The 21,870-nt window shown below is 43.5% G+C and overlaps 1 protein-coding gene across 5 annotated transcripts in view; it reads right to left on the minus strand.

The window, feature by feature from the left end:
* Positions 1-102: 102 nt before the first annotated feature.
* ACOT9 (acyl-CoA thioesterase 9) overlaps positions 103-21,870 on the minus strand; it is a 25,862-nt gene continuing 4,094 nt past the window's right edge. The window contains exons 1-16 of one of the 5 annotated variants that reach the window (XM_035115181.3): positions 18,159-18,342; positions 17,949-18,040; positions 16,436-16,462; positions 12,722-12,767; positions 12,107-12,277; positions 11,765-11,802; positions 11,035-11,118; positions 9,528-9,631; positions 8,918-8,991; positions 8,457-8,524; positions 7,879-7,990; positions 5,046-5,136; positions 2,820-2,905; positions 2,486-2,573; positions 2,147-2,297; positions 103-1,205 (exon numbers count right to left, since the gene is read on the minus strand). In XM_035115181.3, coding sequence (XP_034971072.2) covers positions 1,138-1,205; positions 2,147-2,297; positions 2,486-2,573; positions 2,820-2,905; positions 5,046-5,136; positions 7,879-7,990; positions 8,457-8,524; positions 8,918-8,991; positions 9,528-9,631; positions 11,035-11,118; positions 11,765-11,802; positions 12,107-12,277; positions 12,722-12,767; positions 16,436-16,462; positions 17,949-18,000 — 1,260 coding nt within the window. In that variant the 5' untranslated portion in view covers positions 18,001-18,040; positions 18,159-18,342 and the 3' untranslated portion in view covers positions 103-1,137. Of the gene's footprint in view, positions 1,206-2,146; positions 2,298-2,485; positions 2,574-2,819; positions 2,906-5,045; positions 5,137-7,878; positions 7,991-8,456; positions 8,525-8,917; positions 8,992-9,527; positions 9,632-11,034; positions 11,119-11,764; positions 11,803-12,106; positions 12,278-12,721; positions 12,768-16,435; positions 16,463-17,948; positions 18,041-18,158; positions 18,343-19,430; positions 19,632-19,846; positions 20,176-21,870 lie in introns of those variants that run through there. The other 4 variants (XM_035115176.3, XM_088668714.1, XM_035115182.3 and 1 more) reach the window with 4 other exon arrangements.

Consider the following 21,870-nt stretch of genomic DNA (forward strand, 5'->3'; position numbering starts at 1 on the left):
TTAAACTTTGGGGGTGTATTTTTAAGTTAAATGAGTTACAAAAACTGCACAATCCAAACATTCATATTTTTACAAACCAAATGCATAATTTAAACACTAAAATACAGTGTCAAGTATCTTTATTCTCAGATGCAGGACATCCAGTAATGTGATGGGTATCTCAATATATCCATAGTAGAAGCATGGTTATGCTTCACACATCCACAAGGGTGAGTTGCATTCTCAGTTTTGAATAGCCCAAAACTTCAAAATGCAACTGGCATAGAGAAACTTCTATGAAAAGAAGAAAAAACAAAATGGTAAAGCTCCAAAAGGAATCTTGGGCTTCAGTGATGCACAGTTTAAAAACACAATTTGGAACACCATCTTTGCCAAATCATTTTCAATGTGAGTGTAGATTACCAGACGTGATATGAAGCAATCTGGAATATATTTTTGTAGCTTCTAAGAACAAGATTATGTCAATCAAGCGTATGATTTTTTTTATTATAGGATATAATACATTATTCATTAAAACATTTCCATATCTGGTAGGAGTTTATCAAAGGCTGAAATCAAGAGAAGTTCCACTGTGATAGGCAGGGTAATGGTCTTCATGGACCTGGTGTGCCCTTGACACACCATGTAACTGCTTAACCCTTTTCAATTAATGTGCAGGAGCTTTGGCTGCTTTTATCAGACTGAAGTCAGTGGTAGAAAACATTTAAGTATAAGCATATAAATTTAAATGGTATACTGATCACCACCTCTGAGTAACGAAGAATGCAAAAGTTGTTCAGCAGCAGAATTCCACACTGCATTTCCTTCACGCTCTACCTTTCACTTTGCAAATTACCACTGTGGTGGCCATATATATATATATATATATATATATATATATATATATATATACACACCGGTAGTTTGTCTTTTTGCATTAAAAATACATAAAATATATGAAACACCAATATGAAATACAAAAAGCAATCTAAAAACTATGTATAAATAAACAATAAATGGATAGAAAAGTGTTTTAGAGTATTTCTGCATTCATGATCATCATACTGTTTTTAATGGCAGAAATGCTTTTCCACCTCCTGTGGAAAAGCAATATGCTTAAAGTTTCCAAGGCGATCTCCTTCCAAAGGTGGCACTCTGCTAGGGTGCTATGTTTTCTTTCATGGCGGAATCAAAGTGCCGCTTCCCATCCAAATACAGCATGGATTCTGAAAGACAAGAAAAAGCAACCAAGTCATCTATACAGATACTTCTCAAACTTCCTAAGATTCGAGTCAATTTTTCACACTTTCCTTGCACATTGTGGGTTCTCGCTTTTTAGCCTGCCTGTTTCCAAAGTTGGAATAAAAGTTTTACTGTCTTCATTGAGAACACTTTCATCCTTTCATTTAGGTTAGGTAACACAGCACAGACTGAAGGAGTGAACTGATTAATACTTTAAAATAAAAAATGGATAGGAACTGTGGACCGACCTAAATTCACACAGAGTTTGAACTATGTTAGTACAGAAAACAGACTGCACAAATTACCGTATTGGCCTGAATATTAGCCTCACTTTTTCCCCCAAATTCCAACCGTGAAAAGTTAAAGTGCAGCTTAAATTCGCGACCTGACAAAAATTGGCTTCTACGATATTGCTGCTGAAACAGACATACGGTAAAATGGAACGGGTGTGAGTGCCTGTGGAATTTTAAGGGAGCGGCTTATATTCGGGCCAATACGGTGCTATACAATTCTCTGGGCTACCTAAATGAACTCAGAAGGAGAGGTGATGGAGAGGAAAAGGGGTACGGGGGTGGGGATGGAGGACAACAAGAACAGGAAGTAATACATCCTGGGCCCATTATCCTATAATCAGTGGCAGAGCAACATGTTCCGGCACCTGGAGCGGCGAACAGGTGGGGGGGCGTGGCTGGTACTCATCACAGAGGTCATGGCACACATTGCAGAGGGGGGCACATGGTGAGCGTCCCAGGGTGCGCAGCAAGCGTCCCAGGAGGCAGGTGGCCGCAATGGCACCCCACCATGGCACCCAGGGCAGGCCGCTCCCCCTGCCCCAACCTTTGTCTGCCAGTACCTATAATACCATTACTTTCACACTGCATAATGCAATATCATGCACTGTGAAGCTTCCAAAATAGGTACTCACCGCCATATGTTCTGGGAACAATACTTGGTAGCTCATTTTCTAACATAAATGTGAAATGGAAGACATTGGTTGTATGGTGCACTCTGGTAGCTGGATCATACACCTCACTGTGTACTCGAACCTGGGCATTATTATTTTCAGTATAGCATACCTTTAAAACAAAGAAAGAGCTGCTATGGGCCTCCATATTCAGAACTGAAGAAGGAAGACACAACATTTTAATATTTGAAAAGGAAAGCCAGTGTTTCTCTGACTTGTTATTTCTCACTTTCAGGGACAGCCAAATGATTTATACCAGTATGAGCTATTAAAATTGTTTCAGTAAAATAAATCCATTACCTGGGCAGAAAGTAATAACAAAGATCCAATTTCAACTGGTTTTTGAAACATGATATCATCTACAGCTACCACATAAGGCCGGGAGTTTCTGGAGCAGAGGAAAATAAGACATTTTTAAAAGGGAAAAGTGGGGATCATTGTGTTGTAAGTAACATTTAAACACTGCACTGATTTGAGGGTGCAAGAGGAGAAAGGCGCTCTTCCCACTCATAGCCCGGGAGGAGGAAGTCTGGAGGGAGAACCAAGTGAACCCCTGCCTTCTTCCCCTACCACCACCCTCCTCAAAGACTCGCCGGGCTTTAAGTCCTGCAAATATTACCATCCTGCGACTTACCCATAGCTGTAGGCACAAGCCCATCCAAGTTCATATGCCTTCCTCATGAGAAATCCCCCAAAGATTCTATTGAAAATGTTGCGTTCCTACAGTCAAAAATATTCAGTGGTGAATGATGCACCCTTACAGAAAATGTTGCCTTAAAACGTGTATTTATTTCTGGTTCTCCATCAAGGTAGCCATAAAACAAGTAATTAGCAGTTTGTGCTATTGGCAACATAACAAAAAGCACAAAATGCGTAATTTGTGGATAAAATACAATATACTGTGAATCACTGAATCATATGATTTGTAGAGGTGGAAGGGACTTCCAAGAGTCATTTAGTCCAACCAACTGCAATGAAGGATAGTGAGAACTACCAACTTTTTGTGCCAGTCCAATTGTGCTGCTGAATTTTTGTCCAGTGACAACAGGGAGATTTGGACTGCAAACACAGAATACATTTAAAGCAAATGCAAACGACATTCCTCACCCCCAAAGGATGCTGAGGACTGATAATTTTAACTCTGTGAGGTGAGGGGTAAAATGCAGCTCCCATGATTCTTTGTACTTTAAATGTATAGTACATATGCAGCTTTGGTGATAAAAGCATTTTGGATCAAGTGAGAAATGCAAATCAATTATTAAAACGAGTGAGGAAGAGAAGAGAGCAATGGAATTATATCATCAATATAGCTATCAATACACTCAAAACCCAATGAATGAATCCCAAGCCGGAATTAAGATTGCCGGAAGAAATATCAACAACCTCAGATATGCAGATGACACAACCTTGATGGCAGAAAGTGAGGAGGAATTAAAGAACATTTTAATAAGGGTGAAAGAGGAGAGCGCAAAATGTGGTCTGAAGCTCAACATAAAAAAAACCAAGATCATGGCCACTGGTCCCATCACCTCCTGGCAAATAGAAGGGGAAGAAATGGAGGCAGTGAGAGATTTTACTTTCCTGGGCTCCTTGATCACTGCAGATGGTGACAGCAGTCACGAAATTAAAAGACGCCTGCTTCTTGGGAGAAAAGCAATGACAAACCTAGACAGCATCTTAAAAAGCAGAGACATCACCTTGCCTACAAAGGTCCGTGTAGTTAAAGCTATGGTTTTCCCAGTAGTGATGTATGGAAGTGAGAGGTGGACCATAAAGAAGGCTGATCGCCGAAGAATTGATGCTTTTGAATTATGGTGCTGGAGGAGACTCTTGAGAGTCCCATGGACTGCAAGAAGATCAAACCTATCCATTCTTAAGGAAACCAGCCCTGAGTGCTCACTGGAAGGACAGATCGTGAAGCTGAGGCTCCAATACTTTGGCCACCTCATGAGAAGAGAAGAATCCTTGGAAAAGACCCTGATGTTGGGAAAGATTGAGGGCACTAGGAGAAGGGGACGACAGAGGACAAGATGGTTGGATAGTGTTCTCGAAGCTACGAACATGAGTTTGACCAAACTGCGGGAGGCAGTGGAAGACAGGAGTGCCTGGCATAGTCCATGGGGTCACGAAGAGTCGGACATGACTAAACGACTCAACAACAACACTCAAAACACATGTCAACATGCAAGAGGTATTTTACATATTCCTCAGCAATTTTGATCAAGCTTTACTTTGTGATTGTAACCAATTGGTGGGTACAGGAAGAGGAACAGGCACAAGACTGCAATATATACTGAGCAGCTGGTCCCTTTTGCTAAAAACACATCGGCCAAGATCTGAACCTAGTCAGTAGGTTGTTGCATGCTCTTTCATGGCAATAATACACAATGACACAGAGGTGGAGTGCCTGGAGGAGGGCAGGGATGAAAAATGGATTTCCTAAATATGTCAACGGATATGCTAACATTTACTGCAAAGCTGCTCAGCATCTCTGGCAAACAGACTGCCAGCAGCCATGAACCAATAATGTTCACATGATATGCTTAGGGGGACCTCCTCCACAGTGGGAAAGAGCTTCAGAATAATACAGATAGGAAGCCTTCTTGTAATGCTACAATTAAAAATTAAGCTGACCTTTGAAGGGAACTCACAACCAATTGTGGGACTACGAAAATCTATCAAGACTACTTTCTTACATGGATAGATACCTTCAGAATGAAAAAAAATATATATCGCAATTTCTATCATATAACCGAAGCACCATCCAATATCACAGCTTGGAAAAGGAGTCAAACATCTATTTATCAAGAGCAGACCAAAACCCACCCCTAACACATTCGTGCTATAGCTCTGCAAATACCTGAGGGTGGCAGATTTCCAGACCCTTCAGTTTTGCATCTTCCATCCACACTGCGGTGGGTGGCAGCAGCCGACTCCGAAAACTCACCGTCCTGTGAAAGAGAAGGAGAGTTTAGATGCTGTCTCAGCCCAATGTTACAAAGCAAAACCCCTGCTTAACCTCCACCTGGGGTTGTCTGAATGTCACTCCCCCCATGTCTCCCACATAGTGAGACAACAAACAGGCCTTAGGTTCACATACATCGTGGTGGAGTGGTGCAGGGGAAACAATCTATTCCTTAATCTAAAGAAAACAAAAGAGATAATTGCGGATTTCAGGAAATGCAAATTGAATATTCAACCACTTAATATCGAGGGGAAGTGTGCGGAACAGGTCTCGGTGTTTCGATTTCTGGGAATGGAGTTGAGAGATGACCTCACATGGGGAGCAAATAGCAAAGATATGATGAAGAGAGCAAAGCAGAGGCTATACTTTCTGAGACTCCTCCGGAAAAACAATCTCTCAAAGGACCTGCTGAGGGCATTTTACCATTGTACTGTAGAAAGTGTATTAACCTATGGTTTGTGTGTGTAGTTTGGGAGTTGCACGGTTGGGAAAAGAACAGCGCTGTCCAGGGTCGTAAAGACTGCGGAGAGGATAATTGGGTGCACTCTTCCCACTTTGGATCAAATCTATGCCTCCAGGTGCTATAAGAAAGCTGCAGATATTTTGCAGGACAGTGAGCACCCCGGAAATGATGGAAGAAGGTACAGGGTCATAAAGACCAGGACTAGCCGCCTGAGAAATAGCTTCTATACAAGAGCGATTTTGGTTTTGAATGCAGCGAAAGGCAGTCTGTGAGGGAGGGTCTGTATTCAGTCATGGGGCATCAGAGTTTTAGGGGGTAAATCAGGAGGGGTATTAGTGTGGGTTTTTTAGGAGGTAATTATGCTGATGGTTGTGTAAGTTTGATGTAGATGTTCAATTTCGTTGTTCTGCATGGGACAATGTCAATAAAGATTATCGTATCGTATCGTGATTGCACTGTGACACACATAGTGAATGCCCCAACCAGGATGTGTGTAATAGATGTAGTTAAATGTGCTGCACTTGGAATGAAGAGGCCTGGATTCAAATATCCACTCAGCCATAAAGTACACTGACCTTTGTTTCTGGGGGGAATCGCCATCCACTCATTGCAACATAGCCTATGTATCCACTCCTGTGTTTTTTTAAGACCCATTTTGTGGTCAGTTTTTCGCAATAAAGAAATCCAGTTGCACCTCTAGCAAAAAGGCAAAGCTGATTTGAGCTTTCCAGGACTTTCAAATAAAGCACTCCCTTTTTAAAGGTTCAGATAATTTTATGGCTTCCCATCAATCCCAGGGTTTTTTTGGGGGGGGGGTGGGGGTGGGATCAGTGTGTCATTTCCCCTTGAATAGCTTCTGTGTGAGTTACCTCAGGTCAGCTTTTGTCACCTTGATGGGGAGCCAGGAGGATACCTCTTAGAGCCAATGTGGTGCAAGAGTTAGAATGCCAGCCTAGGATTCAGGGAGAACCAGGTTCAAATCCCCACGTAGCCATGAAACTCACTGGAAGCCTCAGGTCAGCCATACCTCTCAGCCTAATGTACTTCACAGGGTTAACTTCTCAGTCTAACTCAGTTTTTTTCTCTGGGCCACACTTTCAGAATAAAAATTTGCTTGTGGCACACCAAATTTTTTATTGATATGAAATACATTGGAAAACAAAAAGAAAACAACTCCTAGCAGTGCTTAATTTATAACACAGAAGACGGCTGCTTTATAATATGATCATGGGGCATCCAGAAAGTATAAAACAATGCAGCTACATAAGAACACGAATCATTCCCAAAATATAATACTGACTGTCCTTGAATCTTCCTGCCATACTTGCAATCCTCTCCTGCCAGACCCTTTGAGAACCACTGTTCTAACTTATTTGAGAGGGGCTAGGGAGAATAATTTTGGACATTCTTGCATATGCTGCCCACCCAGAGAAACACAAGGGTAATAAAAATAACCTTCACCAATGTCTCCTGACTGTTGATAATGACACTGCCTCCTCTAGCAGTTTCGGTATCCAGGGTTAGAGGAGAACCTAAGGTTTTTTAGATTTTGTTTTTTAGTAGGGCCGTAAATATATGGTATACCTCTCTGGGTTCCCAACTGCAAATAAATAAATGCAAGATCTCCCGGCCTGGGCATTCACTTCCGCACAAGGAAGGCAAAAGAAGGGGAAACAACCATAGCTGCCAAGTATCCCGTATCCGCCGGGAAAACCCCTTTTTTCTCACCGTTTCCCGGCGGTCTCCCGTTTGGCAGAGAATCCCGGCATTGTCCCTTAAATTCGATTCTTCCTGGCGGCCATTTTTCTGGTGCCGCTTTGCCCTTCTATGGGCACCAGAAAATGGCGCCGGCAGTCGCTTCCGCGCATGACCGGAAGTTGCGTGACGCGACTTCCGGTGGCGCTTCGCCCTTCTAAGGGCATCAGAAAATGGCGGCGCCGGCGCCGGAAGTCGCTTTTATGTGTTTCCGGTCATGCGCGGAAGCGACTTCCGGCGCTGGCGCCGCCATTTTCTGGTGCCCATAGAAGGGCGAAGCGCCACCGGAAGTTGCGTCACGCAACTTCCGGTCGTGCGCGCGCTGCCGATCCCGGATCTTTACGATCCGGACTTGGCAGCTATGGGAAACAACATCTGAGCAGCCCTTTTTTCAATGCCTGAAATAGGTACATGCTGAGAAATGATAGAACAACAAGTTGCCACCTTTAAGAAAATTCAGACCCAAACAGAAGTAAAGTTTGTAAAAGCCTTCATTGCCCCGCCACCTACCTTGAGTCCAGTGTATTAAGAAATATGTCATGTACAATGTTTCTTTCCTCTGCAGTGGGAGCCATTTTTAGCAAGGAAGCCCTACTGGAATCAACTCTTCTGGTCTTGTTTGCTAACCAAGTAAATGAAAATGAGCAGAAAATAACTTGGTGGAAATAAGTTTCCAAGAGCTGTATCCAACCCCCTCGTTTCAAAACTAATAATGACACATTGGGTCAGCAAAGGAAATTGATCAGTGGTAGGTTTGGGGCAGGCAAAAGAAAATATTTCTTCAGCCAATGCATAATTCACCTGCGGAAGTGGCCAGCATAGCATAATGATGGCCACTGGCTTCCATGGCTCTAAAAGGATATTTAAGGAAGTGAAATGGAGTGGACAGGCTTGTTACAAGCCAATGGGGATAATTAAATTCCTTCTCCTGTTATCTGTTAATCATGTTGATCTTCCACGTATTCAATACTTATAAGTGCAGAGCTGGAGGGAGAACCCTGAAAATCCATCTTTAAATGCCCTTTATGAAATGGGAGAATGGACCATAACCAGAAATTCTTCACAACCCCAAGGAATGCATTACATACCTTCTCCTTCCTTAAAGATTTTTTCCTCTTCTGGACTTTCAAGAATCAGTGGATTCACAAATGCTGGCCTGTGAATACACAAAGCGCAAAAACAGTCAAAACAATATACTTTAAATGTGGCATGTATATGCCCACCTGAGTGTTTGAATGCAGCAGCGTTTGACTATCACCAGAGGCAGCTCACCAGGTGGGACAGAGCTATAGTGTTAGCTTCTCGGGAGAGGCATCACTGTCACTTACCAAGAGGGAGAGGAGGAGGCTATGCAGCACTTCCACCAGTTCACCGGCATAACCCTGATCTCTTTCCCCTTTTCAGTAAGCAGCAGTGGTGTCAGGAAGCTAGTGTCGCAGCTCTGCCCCCACTGGGCAAGCAGCTCTCTCCTCCTTTGTCCTCCCTTCAGCAAAAGACTCTACCATTTGTCACTGTACAATTATTCCCAATGGTCTACTGAAAGCCTTACCTTTTGTTTTCTGGATCACGGGCCACCATGACAAAAGTTGCATCTAATACAGGGCAATAGGCACCATCGTGAAACTAAAAGAAAACAATGGAAGGGAGATCATCTTAAGCAAACTAGTCTTGTTCCTGCTGATAATGCAATGAAGATCTTGATGTTCTGCCTTCCTAGTGGCTTGGCTTAAACACCACATTAAACTATAGCTAAATACAAGGTATGGTTTATTGGAAACTGGGGTACTGTGTTACTCTCTCTCTCTCTCCAGCTGCACCATCAGAAAACAGTGTTTGGCTTGTTGTTCCGCCCAAACCCAGGCTCATGGTTTCTTTCTCCCAAAACACACACAAGCAATAAGCCAAGAACAAACCTTAATTGCCAGCTAGGATTTGTCTGGAGAGAAACAAACCAAAAGCCCGGGTTGGGACATCACAACATGTCAGATTTCCTGGTGATTGACAAGTGCAAAAGCAGAGCAGAGAGAACTTTTCAGCAGCAGGTGCAAACCAGAGTTTGTTTTTAACTGTGGTTTAATGGCATATGTGAACCAGGCCCTTGTTTTAGAACTCTCAGGCACTCATAATGTGTATTACTTTTTATATGGAAAAATTATAACCTGAAGCATGTGCATCTTTACTTCCATTGATGTCCTTCCTACCCATGAAACATTCCCAACGAACTTGATATCACAGTCTGGACGAATATCCTGCTTCCATAACCCTAAAAGCAAACAAACAGGAGTCAGAGCATAGACACTAAAGATAAGTAACTGAAAACAAAAACTTAATTTCTCTACCTCAAGGAAGCTAACTTACCTCTGGTTATCTATTACAAGTCAGAAAAAGTGCCCATTTTAACCTTTAAAGCCCTTAATGGCTTGGGACCAGGATACCCAAAAGACTGCCCTTGCCCCCCTCCCCTTAAGATCCTTTTTGAAGGCCTACTCTGGGTGCCACCAGCAAGAGAAGTGAGCTGGGTGGCTACTAGGGTAGGGTTACCAGACGTCCCTGCCCAGTTCCCGGGGACAGTCCCCAGATTTACAAATCTGTCCCCGGGAAACATGGCAGCGGCAGCCTCAGCAGCCCGGAGCTAGCCTGGTAACCCAGTTTGCTCTGGCTGGCTTCAGGAGCTGCTCGTTGCCGTGGTGCCCGCCATTTTTCCTCGCTGGAAGTCCCCATATGATGTGTCTTGTGCGCAACACATCATATGGGGACTTCCAGCGAGGAAAAATGGCGAGCGCCACGGCAGCGAGTGGCGAACAGCTCCTGAAGCCAGCCAGAGCCAACTGCGCTACCAGGCTGGCTCCGGGCTGCTGACTGCTGCTGCCACCGCCACTGCCAAAGGGGAACGGGGGACATCCGGCAGTACAGATCTCCTTCCCCTTCCCCCTTTGTTTTGACTGATCAGCGGAGGCTCGGGAGTTGTGAGCAGGCAGCCGTTGCCCAGTTTTTTAAAAACTCTGCGCATTTATGTTTCACAGGGTGCGAAAGAAGGGCTTTGCACCTTTATACAATAAGCCTTTTGTCTCACCATCCCCACTACTGATTCCCCATTGCTACTCAGCTTCAAAAAGGGGGGGGTCCCCTGGATTCGTTGAAGAAAATCTGGTAACCATATACTAGGAGAGGAGCCTTCTCAGACTCCAGCTGTGGAATGCTCCCTAGAGAGGTTTGCCAGGTACCTTCTTCATGTCAAGCAAGATGTAACAGGAAGTGCGCATTTGCCACAGAAAATGGCTGCAACACATTTTGCTGCCTTTCCTCTTGGGGCAGTATCTAACTGGGGAAATGTATGACCTGATATTTCAGCACTGCCCTGCTCCACATCACTGATTTAGTGTGGGGGAGAAACAGAGGGGGCGGAATTCATGACATAATGGACATAACAAGTTGTTAAAATGAAAGGAGGGGCATGGAAACACAGGTGTTGTTCTGGAACCAAATGCACATTTACTGTAACATCTGTCAGCCTGAAGAAAGTCTTATCCAAAAGAGGTGGAGCAGTTATCTCCTGCCCTTTCCCCCAACATTTATGTCAAAATGAAGCCTAGCTCTTTTTACCCAACACGGCGAACACTCCTAGTTCAGGCATTGAGTTTTTTAATAGATCAAACAACATCGTACCAATTTTATCCACCAGCGCTGTAACAATTGACAAAGGAGACATCTGACCAGCTTCGTGCTTTGTGTGTGTATAACAAATCAGAACTGTAGAGAAAGGATAAAAGAGACTGCATTATTTATTCTCTGAATTTATAGGTTTTTTTATGAAAGGGATTGCAGTAAAAAATTTACAATGTGGTATTTGTGTCATTCCAAGAATAACACCTTAAGAGCTCAAACAAACAAGGAACATGCATGAAAATGTCTCATTCACAAATATAATTAAAATGGGTTCATTCAATCAGTCATGTGAAGGGCTCCAGTAGATGCACTGTACCACCATAACACAAATCCTGGCTTGGGAAAATGTTTCAGAGATTTTGGCAGCCCTTGTTTCCGGATAGGCGTGCTTTGCATCACAGTCTGGCTGCCTTCTCTAAGGATCTGGGACTTCCAGATCTCAAAAACTCAAGGAACCATTAGCTCTATTCACCACCCTTGCCATGGCAAGGGAAGATTTCCCATCTAGCTCCTGCAGGTTGAGGGCATTCATGAGCAGAACTCATATAGGTCACATTTGTCACTATTCACTATTTGAGCATTTACACAGGAACTGCATAAAAGAGGAAGCCCGAGTCACTCACACGCCTTTCTCTCGCATCCCAGTTCTGTGTAATATCTGACCCCAGAATTCTAATTACCCAAATTAATCTGACTACCAGATAAATGAAACTGCATGGCTGTTACATACCTCCTAAGCTATCAAGATCTTCAAGAATTCGGCCAAACCTACCAAGGTTAAAATGGTACATGGTGAGATTACTTTGCAAGATACTGGGGAGAATCCAACATAGTTCTATGGCGGTGTTTCAAAAAAAAGAAAAGAAAAAAAAGTACAATCTAAAGTTTAAAAATTTATCGTTAAACATCTCAATAGTTTGATCTTTTTCAAAATTCACATATAATAATTAGGAGAGCCAGGTTTGAAGGGGGGAGGGGTTTATAGGTCAAAATGGTACATAAGATAACAGTGCAAATGGTAAGGCACTAAGTAGGAAGATATTCATTCTATTTAAAAGGCAGCTGATCTTACCTGACCGAGTTGTGCACGTTCAGATATTTTTCTCTTATTTCAGGTTGACTTCCCAAAGGCAGGATAACTTCTATATAGCTGTCTCTCATTTTCCTAGGGGGCAGGTCAGCTTGTTTTTTTGCAAGGAGGGTATGTAAAGCTTTTCTTTCATTCATTGCTTGCACGTGGTCTCTGGAGGAAAACAAATCAGATGAATCCGGGTGGACACAGGTTGTAAAATATAATACAAGTTTACTAGAGTTACATAGCATAATGATTAAGATCAAGATCTTTGAGCTAGAAAATCACCAGTTCAAATCTTGGGTCCACCTTGAACATGGTTACAGCCTAAGGCAATCACTATCAGATTCAAATCATTTTTGTAATTTAGGGATACTAATAATTTACTTTCTCTGAAGGATTTTTAAAAAAAGGATTACTAAGATAATGCATATAAACTATTAACATTTATGAGAAGTATCATCATCATCATCATCATCATTCCTGTAGGGGCAAAGACCCTCAGAGTTTCAAGACAGCTGGTTAAATCTCTGAAAGAGGACATTCCAGTCAGGTCTGCTTTGTTTTGAAATGCAACTATCAAAAAAATCAAAGAAAGTTTTGCATGTGTCATACCTCCAATTGGTAGATGCTCCCACTATCTCCCTCAATCTATTTCGCACTGCAACACAACAAAGTGAGAAATATTTGATGTATTAACTGACCAAAAGGGTACTACTACCCTCCCAAGAAGCAGAAGAGTAAGCAAAGTCATGCAAAAGAGAAGATGAAAAGCAACAGTTGACAAAGTTCATTCCTGCTATCCAGGGGATACACCAGGCATCCCCAAACTTCGGCCCTCCAGATGTTTTGGACTACAATTCTCATCATCCCTGACCAACTGGTCCTGTTAGCTAGGGATCATGGGAGTTGTAGGCCAAAACATCTGGAGGGCCGCAGTTTGGGGATGCCTGGGATACACCATTATAACCAAGGAGACTATGACAGCTTTTACCTTTTTACAACCAAAAATACCCAACTGATCCTTGTGACTTTTTTTGTGAAAGTCAAATTTGACCCAGCAAGACAGCCTGCAAATTCTAAAAAGAATGTTTAAGTTACTCAGTCTACATTCATAAATTTCTGTATTCATGTGCTCTGATACTATAAGGGAAACCCAAGGACGGAACCAAGCTTCCATGTGCATAGGCAAAAAGATGCCGCTACATATCAGAATGCTCTTTGCCATTGAACAAACTGGATGGATGACACTTTTGAGGCAGGCTGCGATATGGATCCCCATGCAGGGCCATTAGCAGTTGTGTGCTACCTCAGCTGGCTCAAGGCTAATACATCTAGTCATCAGAGCAAGTAAATCTAACAATCCAAAAGACCTGCACCCGTCAAGTCAATTAAAATGGTTACATGTAAACTGGATGACTTAAGCAAACCCAATCATTTTGCTCTAATTAAGTTAGCTGAGCTCAAGCCACAGAGCCAGCAACATCCTTGGGCAAGGTTTTATGACACTGCATATCACTAGAATATTAATCATTTTGTATTTAATAATGTACAACCATGCCAGAAGAAACATCAAATATGTACTTGAAATTACTGGAGGTCCAGTGGACTTTTCTTAAAGTACAGGAGTCAGAGGACTCTTCTTCCAGGCCAACTATGCAGTCCACATAACCTATCATATGCACATGCAGTCCACATAACCTATCAGGGCAAATTTCAAAATTTGTGGTCCAGCCTTATTTTTCTAGCCACTCAAGACAGAATCCAGATTCTACTTGCTAATATCATATATATTCTAGAACAGGGATGCTTAGGTGTTTGTTGCACTGCAACTCCCATCGTTCCTGACCACTGGCCATGCTGGCAGGGATGATGGGAGTCTGCTCTAGACCTATTTTCATCCTATGAATGGTCAGATTGGTGTGCTTCATGTACACATTTTGTAATTTAAAAAGTGGCCCTCAGTTTTCCAATCCATGATCTGAGACAGTAGCTTCACTTCATCTCATGGTAAGGCCAACACTGACTTCCATCCATAGGCTGTGTTTAGGGTACATCTGTACAGCAGTGGCCAATACTCCTGAAGGAATGTCCTTGGGAGCTGCAGGCATATTTCCTATGGATCAGTATCACCCCTTATTAGGAATCAGCCCATATAGAGTATTCTGCCATCAACCTGGTAGGACAAGCAGGGAAGCCATGTCAACCAGATGTTCCTTCTATGTCTGGACTGTAGGGATCAGATGTTCCCTCCCCGAGTACACCCAGTCTTCAAAAAAAAAAAAAAACACCCACCATTATAGACATGCTTGTATTTCTTTTGAGCTATAAAAGAACGTAACGTTTCTTGTTAAACACTTTTCCTTTCTCAAGTGGTAGGAGATTCCAGAAGCAGCACAACAGGTTTTTGTTTCCTTTGCACAAGAGAGAATTGGAAACTGATGATCCTATTCAAGCAGAGCTTAGTGGAAACAAGCTGACCCTTAAAATGGGAAACACAATCACTAATCCTCCGGTTTCCACAGAGCTACTGTATAGAGTGGGCCCCTGTAGTTACTTCCATGCTGCTTCTCACAGCTAAACTCAAGCTCAAAAACCTCCCAGCATCTCTATGATTCTTCATTGTTCCCACATTCAAACAACAGCATTTCTTTGCTGCTCCACTGCCTAAATCCAAAAAAGGGAGATATTTCCAGCTATCAAGGAATATGACTTCTTTTTTTCTTGACATCCCCAATAACACAATTAATTGCCCTGGTGTTGCTCATTTGCAGTAATTAGCCTGACAGTATCAAAACAACCCAATTTTCATATCGCAAAGTGGTGTTGCTCAACTATACAAGCTGTGTTGTTTGCTCTCCTTACCCTGTTTCTCCGAAAATAAAATGTAGCCATAAAATAAGCCATAGCAGGATTTTTAAGCATTCAAGGAATATAAGCCATACCCCAAAAATGAGCCATAGTGATAGGCAGTTTAACCTTGTAGGTTAAACTGTACCATACTTAATAATAATAATAAATACATCCCCTGAAAATAAGCCAGAGTGTGTTTTTTCAAGGAAAAATAAATATAAGACGGTGTCTTATTTTCGGAGAAACACGGTATCTTTCTGTGAGCTGATATGCTGCTGCTGACCACAACTCATTGACCCAAAGGGCCAGCTGGTTGTCCTTCAGAAAGCTATTTGCTCCTTGAGAGATGGGGATAATTCATCCTTAATCATGGATATTACACCACTGTAGAGGAGTGAAATTGCTTCCCTCCCCACACATCCGTTCTGCTTACGTCTGTCCAAATGTGGGGGAAAGACTGCCTGAAAGAAGAGTTACAAGCTGTATTACCCTCACATGCAAATATGGGAAAAGCAGCATTCCAAATTACTACAAATGAAGTATCTTAAGACAGTGCACAGGGAGGTGCCTTACAGAGTCACATCGCTGGTTAGTACTGCTTAGTACTGTCAACATTTGAGTGGCAGTGGCTTTCCAGGATTTCAGGCAAGAGTCCTTCCCAGTCCTACCTAGAGATGCCAGGGATTGAATCCAGAACATTTTGCATGCAAAGCAGATATGCTATCACTGAGCTACTGCCCTTTGTTCTGTCAAACTCTTATTAAGTGAAGCACATATAATTGGTTGGGTGTTGACTAGCAATGTCCCTATAGGCCCATCTGGTAAACTGGTTAAAGGAAATGGGGGAAAGAAGTCATTGGTCTGAAGTTTGAACATTAGGGGAAAGTGGGTAGCAACGGTATGAAGCTGAGTAAGGAAAACAAAACAAAAAAGTAGAACTGAGGCAAATCCTCACAAAGGGACTAGGAATAGGAGGTTGCATGCATATGATTGGACCCATACTTATTTCAAAGTATTACAAACTGTCACACTTACCAACTTCTCTTTTTCTTATGTTGGTCTGTAAATGACACTTTGAACCATTGGAAAGACATGGACTTAAGAAAGCTTTGGAAAACTGGAGATCATGAGCCAGGGATTTAAGAGGCACAGCATGCTCACCAGTTATCTGAATACAGGGTTCTAGATTCAACATAAATCTATACAAGTCCCTGGGTACTTGTCTTCTGATTTATTGTAAACATAAATAACAGCATAAGATGCAGGCGTACAGAGATGATATTTTGATGAAAAAAAACATGCTTTATTTGTTTAGCAGTGTGAACCCATTTAGTGCCACCAACAACGCTAACTTGCAACTGGTGCCAGAAAATATTAATGTGTATATTTCATTAACCATCCAATAAAGAAAGGTAGAAGCAAGATAGAAGCAGATATATAGCCATATTAAAATGCATACAGGTTACCACAACACACCATTATTCACATGAATGGGTGAATGTCCTGTAAAGTAGAAAAAGCCATTTAGATTATCAGTGTCGTAAAACACAAGGCAAAAATTGCATTGTTTTCCTGGTCATTTTGGACTCAGTCACAAAATGTAGAAGTGTATGCACAAGTATGCTAACATATGATTTAATTCTGTTGTACTGATCATTTATTTCTGTGCTAAAGTTAAGATGTCCCTCTGTTTGTTTTCCAAATGCATAGCATTGCAGGGTACTGAATAGCCGTGTTTATCTTCATCCTCTATTCCACTTTTCTCATAACTATTATTATAGTTATGTCCCACAAAGCATAATAAAAGCACAATGACTTTCAATAAGATTCCTAAAATCTAAATTAAAAAAGGGAACAAAACTGTGTATCATAGATAAAACTGAACAGAATGTCTCCCATGTGCTAGAATGGGGTATGGTAAGAGAGAAACTTTATTTCATCTGTGGTGGGTCTGCCTGCAAATGCAGACATTCTAGGCTGCAGTATACAGAATAACAACAGACGTGGTTAAACAACTACTTAATTCAAAACACGTGTTTGCACTTTTATCTATTATGGATCGCATAATAAAGTGTTACAAGGAACTGGTGTTGATTATGCAGGTCACTGCCTGCATGGAACTAGCCAGCCACTGTAAATTGTGGGAAGGTTAAGAGAACAGGGCTTGTTTGCTAGACTGTGTTAGACTTTGGAAATATGGCACCTTGAGCTGGGACAAAATTTGGCACACAACCCCACACTGCCCTAAGTCAAGCCCTGCTGAGGCACCCAACACTATTGAGACACCCCTCACCCATTGCAGGCATAGAGCAAGGCGATTTCATAAAAATATAGTTGTCACATGTAAATGTGGATGTTGATGCAGAGAGGCCTCAATCACTGAGTATCATTCTGGAGGGTCCAGTTTTCTTCCACTAAGCAATTTGGTGCTGTGGAGTGATGTGCTTCTAATGACAACTCACTGTGTTTGTTGCTTTTACTTTCTGTTTACTGTTGGAAAAAGTTACGCTAAGAACATATTTGTTTTGAAAATAGTTCCCACATAAATAGAAGCACAGTTACAGCTATTACTGCTATAAAGGTAAAGGGACCCCTGACCATTAGGTCCAGTTGTGACCGACTCTGGGGTTGTGGCGCTCATCTCGCATTATTGGCTGAGGGAGCCGGCGTACAGCTTCCAGGTCATGTGGCCAGCATGACAAAGCCGCTTCTGGCAAACCAGAGCAGCACACAGAAATGCCGTTTACCTTCCCGCTGTAGCGGTACCTATTTATCTACTTGCACTTTGACGTGCTTTCGAACTGCTAGGTTGGCAGGAGCTGGGACCGAGCAACAGGAGCTCACCCTGTCACGGGGACCGCCGACCTTCTTCCTAGGCTCAGTGGTTTAACTCACAGCGCCACCCACGTCCCATTACTGCTATAGATGCCACTAAACAAACAGATCAACCTTTCTGATTGTATTCTCACACCTGCCTGCATTACATTACCTTCCTCCATAGTCTGGGAAGTCTGGGAGCCACTGGTGGAGGACGTCAGCATCCTGGCCAGGGCAGGACGGGCCTTGCTTAATGAAAACCATCTGCATCAAAAGGAGAATGAATACTGTCAACAGTATGATATCATAGGCAGCATTAAAGGTGCAATCCTATTCTTGAGATCCATGAAATGAGAGCCAGAGGATATGGTAGAAGTCCCACCTGGCTGGAAGTATGCAAGCATCACTATCAGAACAGGTATGCTGGCTGAACAGCTAAAATACAGGAAAGTTGTGAGCCACTGACAGCATTGCCACTGCTGGCCAAACAGGCACGAACATTTTTGCCTTGCAGAATCAAAGTCTGGATCCAGGAAGAATAAGGTATCACCACAGTAAGAGGGCCACTGCAACAAGGAAGGGAGAAGTATACTTTTAGTCACTCTAGTTTCTCCCCACCCCATGAGGGAGGAGGCTGAAGCACCAACACTGGTTGAGCTGGCGAGACTCCCCTCCCCTTCTTTTTTACAACACCTATGGTGCATCCAGGTTGAGGAACTCTGTGCTCTGGCTGCTAACTGTTGCTCATTGCTTTGTATGCAGATCAGGAGAAAGGCAGCCCTAACCAGGATGTGCCTGGCTGTTTCTCAGTGGGGTTTTTAATCTACTTGCTCCAAGTGGGTTCCTGTACAATTGCATGTTCCATGGCTGTTATGCAACAGGTGAAGGTTTTCCTAACTTGCATTTGAAACCAGAAGAGATACTGCGCCTGCTGTCCCTGCTATGTGTCATGCCACTGACCCTGCTGGGGTGACCAACTGTCTTTCCCTTTCATGATCTACCCCAACCTGGATAATATAGGCTTTGGTACATCTGTTGTTTCCTTTGTAGATAGGGGTACCTTTCCCACATCCTAGTACCATCTAGCTTTAGTTAGCCTAAAGGGGTTTTTCATGGGACAGCAGGGAAGTTGAATGGCAGTGGCCCCTCCTCTCTCAACAGGGTGCTCCTGCCAGGCACAAGCAAGGAGCACTGAAGCATGCTGAGATGTTACCTTGCAGGCTGGCCTGTCAGTGGTGGGAAGGCAAAAGGACAAACTGGCCAAGGCTATTGGCCCAAGCACCCCCCCCCCCGTCCTGTGTGCCGTGGGGTACTTTATGAATACACAGTTGAGTGTAGTATAACTTTTAACTTTCATACTTCGCAAAACGCTGCATAAAAATATACAAAAATGGGTGGCAGAACTTCCACTCAACGACCCAGTCCAGAGTGACTCACTGGTGCCCAACCCATCCCCAAACTCGGCCCTCCAGATGTTTTCGGACTACAACTCCCATCATCCCTAGCTAACAGGACCAGTGGTCAGGGATGATGGGAATTGTAGTCCCAAAACATATGGAGGGTTGAGTCTGCGGGTGCCTAGGTTGTCTTTAACGTCCGCGACCCTAGTCACATTTACGCAAGTGTAAGTTCCAGGGAAACCGGAGGACTTTACTTCCTAGTCAGCGTGACTCAAACTGCACCATGCACTGCCGTAACATGTCTTGCTGCTTCCTGCTGTCACGGAACGAGGCTAGTCCTCTGGAGCCCAGAGACCGTATGCCGTGTCTAGCGCTTGTCTCCCAGGAAAAGGAGGCCCCAAACAAGGCGGAGGTCCGACAGCAATGCCTGGCTCCTCCGGCCAGGTCTTCTCGTCTTGCCAGCATTTCTCCGACAAGGCGCAGGCCGAAGCGGGGATTCAGAGAAAGGGAAAGAAGGGGCGGGCCTCCGCTCTCCCTAAACTGTAGGCTCTGCCTGGCTTTCTATTAACCCGCCTGGAAGTGCCGCGCGCCTGCCTGTCCGGAGCCCTCTTCCCCGCCCCGCGCCTGTGCCGAGCCGGCTGGATGCAGACGCCGCCAGGAATTGCCTTACCTAGGGGACAACATTCTGTTCCTTGCACAGGCTGCAACCCGCCTTCCTCCGGCACTTGGGAAACCGCCTTGGCAGCCCTCTGACTCACTCTCCCAAGGCACGCAGCAGCCACGCCTGGAACAGGAACTCGGCCCCGCCGCCCGGACCGGCAAGCTCTTCGGAGGGTTTGCTGGTTTCTCCGGCAGACGCGCCCCTCTTCCCCGCAGTAGTTGCTCCCAAGGCCTATCTCCGCGCTTAAGCGTCGGGTTCGTCCATGACATTCGGAGGAGCCGCTCTCGTTGACTTCGCGCCCCCCCCCCCAATACTGCTAGGCTTGATTCTCCGGTGTGCTTGCGAGTTCAGGGCCGTGCGGGGAGGGATTAATCATGGCACAAGTGGCGAGTTTGCAGCGCAAAGCCACTCAGTGGATACTTGCTACCAAGTCAGTGTGTTTAGAGTGCCGGGATCTACTCCATAATGGGCTAGGTTCAAAATTAGGTTTTTTCTCACCCGTTCAACGGATGCATAAAAGCTGGAGTCGGGAGTCCAGTCCTTAAGACAGGCATAGGCAACCTTAGATCTCCAGATGTTTTGGAACTACAACTCCCATGTCCCATGATCCCTAGCTAACAGGGCCAGAGGTTAGGGATCATGGGAGTTGTAGTTCCAAAAAATCTGGAGAGCCAAGGTTGCCTATGCCTGCCTTAAGAGAAGTCAATATGGTGACCTCCCATTGAACTCCAACTCCCATGAGCCCCATCCCAGCCAGCATGGTCAAGAGGTTCTGGGAGTTGGAAGTCCAGCAAGATCCAGAGGGTACCACATTGGTTACAGCATTGAGCTCCTTTTACTTATTTATTTCCCACTTTGTATATACAGTATACCACTTTTCACTCCAGTGGGACTTATCAAGCAAGTTTACATATAAAATGCAATACAATATAGTCAATAAAACCCAGTTCTTAAAACCAAATCAGAACAGCACTGGAGGAAGGATGCCTCCAAGGGTCCTTCAAACCCCAGCGGGTCTTGCTGTTAACCAGAAAATTGCTGATTTGAGCCCAGCCATTGATGACTGTACAGGATTCCTGCATTTGGGGGGGGGGGTTGGACTAGATCACCCTTGGGATCACTTCCAACACTATAATTCCAACACTGGAACACCAAAAATTGGCCCAGGAAACGTTCATCCCAGAACTTTATCTCAGAAAACGGGGGATGTTCACCATAGAGGTTTTGCCCCATTGCAGTGTTATTCCCAAGAGCTGTATGCCGCACATTCCAGACATAAATGGCAGCCATTTTGAAGCTGTGTACATTTACCTTGAAAACACCATTGAAACACATTCTTTCCTTCAAATAATTATGGTCATTGTAGTTTGCCCCTCAGAGAGCTTACCAGTCCCAATGGGCACCAGACAACAGTGGTGTCTTCCAAACCTCAAACCGCTTGGCAAAAAAGGGAATGTGGCCTACATATAGAGTCTTACTGAGAGATCAAGAAGGAAAATGGAAATTAAAAGACTATGGTGAAAATAAAGAACATGTCTAGAGTTGGCTGCATTATAGACAATTAAACGAGATTTATAAGGAGGATAACAAAAAAGGATTTAGTTATACAATTTCTAGGTTCCAAAAGGAGGTTATAGAAGAAGATGTGAAGCTATTGAAAAAAGCATATAGTATTCTGTTAGAATGGGAAACTAAAGATGAGGTCAAATTGGTTATGATTAAATGAGCACAAGACATAGGACACAACATACAATTTGAGGACTGGGAAAAATTGTGGAAAGTTGATCTGAAATTTACAGACTGTATTCTCTTGAAGGAAGATTACATGAAAATGATGTATAGATGGTATATTACACCAGTAAAAATGTATGAAACCGGATCAAATGCATTTTGGAAATGTAAAGAAAAGAAGGTACTTTTTATCATATGTGGTGGGAATGGAGAGAAGTTAAAAAATTTGGGAGATGATATATAATGAACTGGGGAAAAATGTTTAAAATGACATTTGTTAAAAAACCAGAAGCATTTTTGTT

This window comes from Zootoca vivipara, chromosome 4 (genome assembly GCF_965207765.1).
Source record: "Zootoca vivipara chromosome 4, rZooViv2.hap1.1, whole genome shotgun sequence".
Lineage (NCBI taxonomy): Eukaryota > Metazoa > Chordata > Lepidosauria > Squamata > Lacertidae > Zootoca > Zootoca vivipara.